This window comes from Ptychodera flava, chromosome 9, assembly GCF_041260155.1.
Source record: "Ptychodera flava strain L36383 chromosome 9, AS_Pfla_20210202, whole genome shotgun sequence".
In the NCBI taxonomy this organism is placed as follows: domain Eukaryota; kingdom Metazoa; phylum Hemichordata; class Enteropneusta; family Ptychoderidae; genus Ptychodera; species Ptychodera flava.
Genome location: NC_091936.1, coordinates 7,113,040 through 7,124,868, shown reverse-complemented (window position 1 = coordinate 7,124,868; position 11,829 = coordinate 7,113,040). Strand labels below are relative to the sequence as shown.

The window sequence follows — 11,829 nt, the reverse complement described above, 5'->3', positions numbered from 1 at the left end:
ATGCAAATGAGCAAAAAGTATGCAAGCAACACCCACCAAAAACTAATCAGTTCTTGCCATTTGCTAACTGAATATATGTACCAGATTTGATTCTGATCTGATAAGCCGTTTTTGAGATAATGGACCAACAGACAGACAGACAGACACACAGACGGACAGACAGACAGACAGACAGACAGACATCGCTGCGACATATGCCCACGTGTGTAAACACGTGAGCAAAAAATGGCCGCCCGGCAGCCATATTGGATCGTATCAGGAAACAAATCGACGTGCATCTGTATGACATATGATGTAATCCTTGTACCAAGTTTGAATGAAATCGCTGCAGGCGTCTCTGAGATATCTGCGTGAACGGACGGACGCACGCACGCAGGCACGCACACACGCACGCACGGACATGACCAAACCTATAAGTCCCCTCGGACGATGTCCGTGGGGACTAACAAAGACAAGACCTGACAAACCCTGACCAAACAAGATGCAAATGTATCAATAAACAAGATAGCAGAGAAAATATAGAACAAAACAAGAACAAATACCTTTTGGGGAGTGCCAGCCTGCAAGAGGCATAAACCCCATGCCCTAAGCATTGCTGCTTTGATTTGCAAAACTGCCTGTTGTTATTGATATGGTGAGGTTCCAATGAAAGATGTTCAGCTTTGATGCACAGGGAATTATGGCATAAATGTGAAACATCCAGGTCTGTTGGCAGGCTTACTGTATTGTGATTCACCATGTATGATACACGGTGAACCACAATACACCGCCATTGAGATGACCTGGATAATTTCACATTCATGACACCATAATTCCCTGATGTTTTCATGGCACCACACAGGTAACGTCTTCCTCACAGCATCAACAGCTCTTTGGTGAGAAAGCCATCTCACACTCTTGGCTTGCTTCAACTTGATCTGTGGTTCTGCCAAGATAACCTTTAAAAGAACAAATCACCATTAATTAGGTTAGTACCAAACTTTAAAAGTTAACATGGTATGATTAAAACTATTAGTCTAGTCAACAAGCCGTGTTTCACCATGTTTTTATTTTTTAAACCAAGGAAAAAAAATTACCTCTATTTCCTTCAATCCAGCCATCCTCACTGCAGAATTCTGATAGTAATAATACAACTGCTGCAGGATGTTTGACAGACGCTGAAGATACTTCACTCCCTCCATGGCTTGAGCTGCTGCCAGAGCAAGGCGATGAGCAACACAATGGACATTCAGCATCATGGGATTTCTCTGTCTCATTCTAGTCGCCACCTGCAAAAAATTATTGAAAATCAGAGCAGTTAGAGTAAAGTAATCTGCATTTGTAAATAACCACTCAATCACGTTATGGATGTTTTTTCGTTGCATGGCCTGGCCTTGGGTACAGATTTCAAAATTAGATGTGCAAGCACTGTGTCAAAATGTGAAGAAGTTTCAAGTTGTAAAAGCAAACTGTAGAGTGTAGGTATAATAGAAATGGGAAGTCACTTACCCCAGTCTTCCTCCCAACCATGACAGAAGCGCCATCAGACCCAAGTGCTGCCAACTTTGGATTCACCTCCAAGGACTTGTCATCAAGGAAAGCAACTGTTGCTGATTCAATGGCCTCTGCTGTACCATTCAGGATGTCTTTAATATTAACAAAAGACATCTTGATCTGTGAAGAATTATATTTCACGTTTAGTATGTATCTTTAGGAAACAAACAAAAGAGCTGTAGTGCATGCCTATTTTTTTAATCATATACTATCTTTCAATCTCAGTAGTGTATGGGATAATTATATGAGACTTATAGTACGTTCACACTGCACAAAATTCAGCTATTTAGGCCCTACTCTGAGTCTCCTCTGGTTTTTGGCCCACTGAAAAAATGGAATGTGAACTGTTTTTGCCCTGGCCAGAGTCGACTCAGGTTGCGCCCAGGTCGAGAGGGGGGTTTAGGCCCGGGCAAAATATTTGAGTCGGGCAAGATTGCAAATGTGAACGCATTGTGCCCGACTCTGGTCCCAGTTCACGCCCTCACAGTTGGTCCTCATACATGTAAACAAAACAAACACTTTTGTTGGTGATCATGGCAGCCCGAGGTGTAAACTGGTCAACAAGCAAAACAAAAAGTTTAATTAATATTTGGAAAGGAGAAATTGTTCAAAGTGTAATGGATGGTACGTCAAGAGGCAGGTTAGCATACAACTTGATATCCCAACAACTACAAGAAATCGGCTATGTCAGGAATGCCGACCAATGTCGTAGAAAAATTAATGGGTGATTATGGCTTGCTATAATCATTGTTAACGTCTGGAGCGACACGGGGGGGAGGGTTTAGACCTTGACATGTATGGGTCACCATGCGTCACCTACCTTTACACTTCTGGATGCATTTGAGACGTAACCTAATCTACCAACCGCCCCGATTACCGTTATCTCAACAATTACATCACCCTTTCCACGTCATTATCCATGCGCACATCAGTGGGTTCAAAGCTATTTTTCGTCCATTTCAATCTCTGCCACGCTCAAGTTCACATCGCAAAATTCGCCATGCCAAAATCGAAGAAAACCAAGGGCCGCGCCTACGCCCGGGCGGCCACCCGTACATCGACAAGGACAAAGAGACGCCCAGCGCACCTCGACAAATTCCTACTCCAGCCAGTACCGACGGAAACCACACCAACCAACCCTGCCGTCGACATGCCGACCACGGTCGCAGCAGCAGCCGACCCAAGTATATCAGACCACATCGCCAAACTGATAGAAACCGGCATTGCAAGCGCCATTGACTCAATCCGACGTGAACTACGGCAGCCAGATACCAGCAACGCCACAGCAACGGCGCCCATCCCGACGTCCAACTTGCAAGTTCAGCCAACTGATACAGCCGTTGGTGCACTATCACCTGCCTCAGTCGTCGTCGCTGGGCCGGCGACGCTCGCCGCTCCGTCCAGCTCGCTACCTACCCAAGGCCACCCAAGTAATCATCCCGCTAATCACGTTAATGAATACCAACCCACCATCACAGCTACCCCACCAGCCTTGACCACCAGCGGTGGCGCTGCGCACATCCGGGATAACTCCACCGCTAGCGGCGCACCTCATAACAACAACACGAGCAATATGGCCGCGCCCTACAGTCGACTCGCCCAGCCAGCTGGTCACAACGCAACGCCATGGCGCCCACCGCCTAGAGCCGGACCAACGGGCAATACTTCAGCAGCAATACCCCAAGCCGACCTGCTCCTGCCGCACGTCGACCAGTCAACACTCAACGCCTTGGCTAACCTCGGTAAGTTCATCGAATTTGGTGACTTGCACCCTGATGCCCTAGCCCCCAACTCATCCCAGGCTACCAAGACACAAGTAGCTTTTGACCCAGACAACCGTGGCGTCGCCACGTTCACAACCGAGGTGAAGCAGAAAGCCATCGACGACTTTGACACCTTAGGCGAGCGGCGAATCCACAAAAAAGGGCCTTATTTTAGGAGTTTAATGTACCCACCTTACATACGGCCACATCATACGTCATTTGAAAGCTTATTATCTCTACTTTAAGAAAATTGACGATGTGGAGCTGCCAAGTAGGGCCATAACCTCCTAATTTGCATAATTAACAAGGGTACCCAATTTGCATAAATGCGATATAATATTTGAAATTTATTGTTAACTTCTCTAACGATACGTTTAAACTATCGAGTGATATATCAAATGAAAGGTCTTTCCATGTAAAATACAAAATGGATATTCAAAGAGATATTGAAATTGATTATACTGAAATGTTTTCATGTTTATATGGAAAACAATATTTTCCCCTTTTGAATAACAATATTTTAAAAATTTTAACACATACAGCAACAACACACAGCCACACCATACGTCATTTGAAAGCTTATTATCTCTTCTTCACGAAAATTGACAATTTGGAGCTACCAAATCGGGCCATAACCCCCTAATTTGCATAATAAACACGCATACCCAATTTGCATAAATGCGATATAGTATTATAAATTTATAGTTAACTTTTCTAAACATACGTTTAAACTATCGAGTGATATATCAAATGAAAGGTAGTTACATGTAGAAACAAAATGAATATTCAAAGAGATATTGAAATGGATATCACTGAAATATTTTCATATTTATGTGGAAAAAATATTTTCCCCTTTAGAATAACAATATTTTAAAAATATTAACACATAGAGTCCTATCATACAGCCACATCATACGTCATTTGAAAGCTTATTATATATACTTGAAGAAAATTGGCAATGTTGAGCTATCAAGGAAGCCGTACCCCTTTATGTCCATAAATTACACTGGTAAGCAATTTGCAGAAATGAGATATGAAATTAGAAAATTCATTGTTAACCATTCTGAACACACTTTTACACTATCGAGTGATATATTGTCTGTGGTGATGGTATTTGCATGTAAAACACAAAATTGATATCAAAAAGTGATATTTAAATTAATTTACGGAAATATTTTCATATTTCTGTCGAAATAAATATTTCCTCTTTTCAATAATGGTATTTAAAAAAATAATTTAAGTATCAATGCAACAAAAAGATCCACACGAAAGACACTATTGTAGTTTTGAAATGTAGCTCTGAAGCTGAAACAATGTGTCAGAGTAAGCTGCAGTCAAAGTAATGGCATGATTCATGATCCAAATCATTCATGTCATTTCCAGTAAATCTAGTAATTGTAGGTATTCATCATCCTCTTCTTCACCAGCATTGTCATGAGTAAAAGGGTTGCCACAGTTATCGCTGCCTTGGCAGGAACAAAGGTCTGTGCAGGGAAGATTAATTCGACAGCAGACACAATTGGTGACATGTAATAAGAGAAAACAGCTCCGCAAATCGTTCATATCTTAGTTGTTTGAATTTTGTGTACGGTACATGTGTATATTGTAAGTGTATATTGTGTTATGTTTGGCCGTTTTATGTATAGTGTTGATTTTCCATGGCGAGACGTAACCCTAATCTACGTGTTCTGCCCTATGGGGTAGCAAGACTAATGTGACACCACGATCCTTTGATGCTACCTTTTGAGAGTACTGAGCTGTTTTCATAAGTCCTTCATTTTTTTGGTGAAACATGTGCACTGATTGAATGATTGTAGGTGTTACCAATCGAGTTGTTCCACTGAAAGTTCAGTTTGTTCAAGTACGGAAGCTAGGATGTCTACTGTTCGTTCAGGCTGTATTTGTGTACGCTCATTTGAATCGGAGATCGGACTGTTGTAGGTTTTGTGAAGTTTGGTATCATCGTAACGCTTATATTTCCGTTTCTTATGTATGTGATTAGGCTACGCTCACAAATAACGGTGAGAGGCAGAGGAATTCGGGCTGGATTCGAAAATTTTGGGAGATTGTAGAGGGGTACTTGGAGATTTTGATCAGCATATAGGGGACCTGAAAATGTTTTGGTTCCCTTTTACTATTTACGATTCCAAGGTTTTGAAATTAATTTAATGAAAATTTAATAACATTTAAATGTCTTCCGATTGTCCAAAGTTAGTAATAATTTAACAAGATTTAGAATCGTTTGGTCGCATTTCATTACTTTAATCTCGAAAATATCTTGTATTCTCTATTGCCTTGTTGTTGCATGATTGTTCTAATGTATCGTAATGTTTCGCGTTTAACAAGGCCCTTGAATGTTGCCGTTTGGTTTCGTGAACCGCAATGTATCTGTCGGTTTTGTGTGTTTTGCAGTCGAGAATGTCCTCTTTGTTCCACCGATGACCTTTATAGGTAATGAGGTCTAACAATATGATTTCTTGAGAAGAGCTTTCGAAAATTTGAAAGTATGATGCATTTTTTCATGTTTGATATGAATTCATTAAGCTCGTGTTGAGTTCCAATGAGAATCATACATCGTTTCTGAATCTCAGTCAGAGCGATATTTGTTCAGTGTGTTGCCGAATTATTCTCATTTTGTCTTGTGAAATGTAATGTCGGGAATTTCTTGTAAAACTGGAGATCTCGTACCGCACCCTAATACATGACGGCAAAATTCACTGTTGAATTGAAAGTGTTGTTTTTCAAGATTATTTTCAGCATAGCTATCATGTATTTTGTTTTTGGTTGTTTGATTATGCAATCATTTGATGATCTTTCCTGATTTAATGCTCTGTCGACTGATTCCATTGGTTCATTGTGCGTTGTATCAGTGTACATTGAAACAATGTCTAGTGTTACCAATGTCGCATTGGCCGGAACTTTTAGTGTCTCAATTTTCCGTGTAAAATCAGTCGTAACTTTGATGTATGTTGTTTATTTCTTCACGATTTATTTGAGAAAATAGTCAATGAATTTTGATCTGTGACAGGTTGGACTGCATCATCCACTTATAATTGGGCGGTCCACGAACTTTCCTCGTGGGCGTCATTTTGTTCACTTGTATTTTTAGCATAAGGTACCAACTTGTAAGTGGTGCTAGTGTTTTACTCTTAACTAGAATAATCGCCATGCTTATTAACACTTTATATAAAACAGCCAAACATAATATACACTGACAATATACACAATATCCTACACAAAATGCAAACAACGAAGATACATGTATGAACGGTGTGTTGAGCTGCTTTTCCTTCATTATATGACAATAAATACGATAAATGAAATATGGTGCCTTCCGTCTACATATTCCACATAACTGAACTGAAAATACAGATGTAACACAGATGTAGTAACCAATGATGTCTCCATCAAACAAGATTTCTAGAGAAATTGAAACAAAAATGACATCAATAATACAAAAGGGTCATTCAACACACAGCTATTTATAACAAGATTGGAACTAATTTGGGATAATTGGATGGTGAAGTAATGTCGGTTTAATTTGCAAATTTAAGCTCATCTGCTTTTCTTTTTACTTGTAATGTTTTTAAGAGTAACTTGTTATATTTCAACACTCAACTATGGAGCACAAAACACGCTTTAGAAATTGCAAAATATGAAGACCCAATTATCCCAAATTAGTTCCAATTGGTTTTATGTTTTCTTGTTGTTCAGCTATATGGGAATTAGACAGGAAAATGTTCCAGTTTTCGTATCCTTAATAAACAAAAAATCAATTGCAAAACAAATTCAGATATTTATCCCCAAAACTTTAGCATTATTCGTTATTAGTACACAATATTTTGAATATTATAAACTAGTCAAAACGTTTATGATTTAATTGAAAATATTCAATAAGAATATTTGAATACACGTTTGGAGTTCATGATTCTATTCTACATGCAAATACCTATCATTTGATATATCACTTGATAGTTGAAAAGTAAGTTTAGTGTACTTTATAATTGATTTTTGTAATTTTATATTGTATTCATGAAAATTAGGTACCCGTTTGCATTATGCAAATTAAATCATTACAGCCCTATTTGTCAGCTGCATATCGTCTTTTTTCATAAGGCAGAGATAATAGGCTTTCAAATAACGTTTGATGTGGTTGTGTGATGCGGTTCTATGTGTTAAAATTATTATAATATCGTTATTAAAAAGGGGAAAGTATATTGTTCTACATTAGTACGAAAAAATTTAGTAAAATCATTTTAATATCTCTTTGGATATCCATTTTGTATTCTCCGTGCAAATACCTTTCATTTGATATATCACTCGATAGTTTAAAGTATGTTTATAGTAGTTAATAAATTTCTAATTTATATCGCATTTATGCAAATAGGGTACCCATGTAAATTATGCAAATTAAGGGCCACGTCCGTACTTGACAGCTCCACATTGTCAATTTTCTTGAAGTAGAGATAGTAAGCTTTTAAATAACGTATGATGATGCTGTAAGATTTGGCTTTTTGTATTAATTTTTTTAAATATTGTTATTGAAAAGGGAAAATATTTTTCAATATAAATATGACAATATTTCAGTAAAATGAATTTAAATATATTTTTTGATGTCTTTTTAGTATTCTACATGCAAATACCTTTCATTTGATATATCACTCGATAGTTTAAAAGTATTTTTCGAGTAGTGAATAATAAATATCTAATATTAATCGCATTTATGCAAATTGGGTACCCGTGGGACTTATGCAAATTAGGGGCTACGGCCGTACTTGACAACTAAATGTTGTCTATTTTCTTCAAGTAGAGATAGTAAGCTTTCAAATGATGTATAATGTGGCTGTATGATGTGGCTGTATGTGTTCAAATTTTTAAGATATTGTTATTCAAAAGGGTTAAATATTTTTTTCAGTATTAATATGAAAATATTTCAGTAAAACCATTTTAAATATCTTTTTGGATATCAATTTTGTATTCTACATGCAATACCTTTCATTTGATATATCACTCAATAGTTTAAAAGTATGTTTAGAGTAGTTAACAATGAATTTCCTAATATTATATCACATTTATGCAAATTGGGTACCCATGTGAATTATGCAAATTAGGGGGTTATGGCCCTACTTGGCAGCTCCACATCGTCAATTTTCTTGAAGTAGAGATAATAAGCTTTCAAATGATGTATGATGTGGCCGTATGTAAGGTGGGTACATTAAGTTTGAAAAATGGGTGTGTCTGCCGCTCGCCTACCTGGTTACAGTGCTTCCTCGTCTTTTCCTCCTATCGTACATTCTACTACCCACATTTGGCGATCCCCATGGCCAACTACCTTCGTTTCCTCGCCTCCAAAGCTGCTGCCTACAAGCCGGAGGCCTGGCTAGCCTATGACAAACACTTCCGCCTGAACGCTTCCCGCTACCCAGATAGGGCCAACTGGAGCCAGCCAAACCAAGACCTCAACTTCCAGTACTTCCAAAACCAGCCACATCTCCTGTGTCCTTCCTGCTTCGCCTGTGGCCAACACGGTCATGTGAAGACTGATTGCCCAAACCGACGCAGCAGCACCACCAACCCGTTCTACTGGGAGAGCCCAGCGAACAAGAAACAGTCTGACCAACCTCCGGTTTGTCGTTCTTTCAACCGAGGCACATGCAAGACACCCTGCAACTATGGCAGACTACACAAGTGCTCCGTGTGTAACTCGACCGAACACGGTGCTCAGCAACACCACCAACGCATCAAATCAGAGACCCCCCAGCCCTTTCGCGGGAGCAACCGTCCACCCAGCGACAATCGCCACGCTACAGCCGACAACGCCAATCAACCTAACTAAGCTCTCAGCTGCCCTGCACGACCACCCGCACAAACAATTCACAGCCAGCCTCATCCACGACCTCACTCATGGTGCCGACATCGGCTTCGGTGGGAACCGCGCACCACGCTACACTCGCAACGCCCAGTCCGCAATGACCGATCCCGATGCCGTCACCACCGCCATAACAAAAGAACTGCGCCTCGGCCACACAATTGCCCGTTCGCCGTGCCACCTCTGCCAAACTTCGTTGTAAACTCGCTTGGACTTCGGCCTAAAAAATCAGGCGGCCACCGCATAATAATGGACCTATCCCAACCACGAAACGATAGTGTCAACCACCACATCAACAAGGAAGACTACACCCTCACCTACTCCCGCGTTGACGATGCCGTCGCGATATTACAGAGACTTGGCCAAGGTGCACTCATCACAAAAGTGGACATTAAGCACGCGTTCCGACTGTGCCCGGTACGGAAGGCGGACTGGCACCTCCTCGGCTTTAAATGGCAAGGGCTGTTCTTCTTCGATCGCGTGCTCCCCTTTGGCCTCCGCTCTGCACCGTTCTTATTCAACCGCCTGGCCGAAGCACTCCTCTGGATCGTCAAAAACAGAGCAAACACTCAGGACTTAATACACTACCTGGACGACTACTTTGGCGCCGGCCCCCCCAACTCCCCGCGATGCCAGTACCTCCTCGACACCATGCTCAACACATGCCGCGACCTCGCGATACCCATCGCCCCAGAAAAAGTCGAAGGCCCATCACCCACCATGACGTTCCTTGGCATCACGTTGGACACACTAAAAATGACACTATGCTTACCCGATGACAAGCTACAGGACCTGCTTCAAACACTTCCCACTTGGCTCCACCGACACTCATGCACTAAACGGGAGTTGCTATCCCTCATCGGCACCCTCAGTTTTGCATGCAAGTGCATTCCCGCCGGTCGCATCTTCCTCCGCCGCATGATTGACTTAAGCACAACCGTACGCAAGTTGCGCGACACGATCACACTATCTGACGCTTTCCGCCTTGACGCGAAATGGTGGTGCGACTTCCTACCGACATGGAACGGCACGGCCTCATTCCTCGATACAAAGTGGACCCCCTCTCGCGACCTTGACCTCTACACCGACGCCTCGGGCACTGTAGGCTCCGGTGGCTACCACGCTGGGCATTGGTTCACCGTTGCATGGCCTGACTCTCTCCAAGCCTCAATCGAATGGAAGGAGATGTACCCAATACTAGTCGCTTGTTCATTTGGGGGCATCGTTGGCATGGCCGCTGAGTGCTGTTTCATTGTGACAATCAAACCACCGTGCACATCTGGAAAAAAGGCACTACGAGATGCCCTGACATCATGCAACTAGTAAGGAGCATCTTTTATGAGGCAGCCAAAGGAAATTTCCATGTCATGATTGCCCACGTCAGTGGTATTGATAACTCAATTGCTGATGCACTTTCTCGTTTACAGATGGAGAGGTTCCGAGCATTGGTGCCCGAAGCGGATGCCGGCCACACACCCGTACCAACGCGACTATGTCCATCCCGCTTGCTACACAACAACTGACGGAACTAGCAACTGCCTACATCCATAACAGTGTGGCCGGGAACACGCGACGCACATACCAGGTAGGACAAAAGTGTTACATGGATTTCTGCTCGTCACACGGACTAGCAACCTTACCTGTCACGATCAGGACAGCCATACTCTTCGCTACGAACCTGGCAAATCGAGGACTAGCATATCGAACCATTAAGGTGTACCTACCTAGCCGGGGTGATGCATCACCACGTTGAGCGCGGGTATGCCGACGACGTAACAACGCACGCTCTCCTGCAACGAACACTGCAAGGGATCAGGAGAAGCATTGGAGAAGTGCGCCGGCCACGACTACCAATCACCATTGACCTGCTCCGTCGCCTCAAGGAATGCCTGCGTCAGCGTGCCGACATGTGCAGCAACGACAAGCTCATGGTATGGGCAAGCTTCACGCTGGCATTCTACGGCTTTCTGAGGGTAAGCGAGTTTACAGCGCGATCACCTACGGAATTCGACGTAAACGCCACACTACTCGCCCGGGACATTGTGTTAACGGACGTGATCGAAATCAGGATAAAGTCATCAAAGACTGACCCGTACGCGCGTGGGCACACCATTGCTCCGACCGGGACCTCTGTGTGTGCGGTCCGCTCCTATTGGAAATATACCGGGAACCGCGGATACATGTGCCCTGAAGAACCGGCGTTCCAATTCGCGGACGGCACATGGCTTACGCGACAAAGACTGAACCTATGCCTGCGGGAACTGCTTACCCAGGCAGGGATTTCCGATGCTAAAATGTACGCGACACATAGTTTCCGCAGTGGTGCAGCCACAACTGCTGCCGAAGCCGGCTTGCCTGATTGGCTCATAAGACACTTGGCAGATGGCGGAGTGACGCGTACCAGATCTACATCAAGACGCCGCGGGAGACCCTTGACGTAGTGCCGAAGGCACTCGCGACACGCCAGCAATTCGATATAGGACTCAGTTCGCGGTGGACAATGCCAACGTTGTAATATCACTATACAAACTATAGAGACACGAAATGTAGGAACATTGAACATGTATAAGGAGACGGTTCCCAGTGGCGCATGGTCACCACGGGGGGGGGGGGGGGGGGGGGGGACTGCATTGCGGCCGCGCTGCGGCCATGCATGGCTGCAAC

At 42.8% G+C, this 11,829-nt stretch overlaps 3 protein-coding genes across 3 annotated transcripts; 2 read left to right on the top strand and 1 right to left on the bottom strand.

Annotated features, from left to right (window-relative positions):
* Positions 1-557: 557 nt before the first annotated feature.
* On the bottom strand, positions 558-2,491 carry LOC139139889 (zinc finger protein 862-like). The gene is made up of 4 exons (XM_070708859.1): positions 2,354-2,491; positions 1,489-1,653; positions 1,077-1,268; positions 558-938 (listed from the first exon to the last, which is right to left on the bottom strand). The coding sequence occupies exons 2-4, from the start codon at positions 1,645-1,647 to the stop codon at positions 678-680; spliced, it is 612 nt and encodes a 203-aa protein (XP_070564960.1). The 5' UTR covers positions 1,648-1,653; positions 2,354-2,491; the 3' UTR covers positions 558-677.
* A 6,923-nt stretch (positions 2,492-9,414) lies between these two features.
* Positions 9,415-10,488, top strand: LOC139139723 (uncharacterized). The gene has a single exon (XM_070708581.1). It carries the CDS (start codon positions 9,415-9,417, stop codon positions 10,486-10,488), a length of 1,074 nt encoding a protein of 357 aa, XP_070564682.1.
* A 413-nt stretch (positions 10,489-10,901) lies between these two features.
* LOC139139719 (uncharacterized) lies at positions 10,902-11,606 on the top strand. The gene has a single exon (XM_070708580.1). The coding sequence runs from the start codon at positions 10,902-10,904 to the stop codon at positions 11,604-11,606; it is 705 nt and encodes a 234-aa protein (XP_070564681.1).
* Positions 11,607-11,829: the final 223 nt, after the last annotated feature.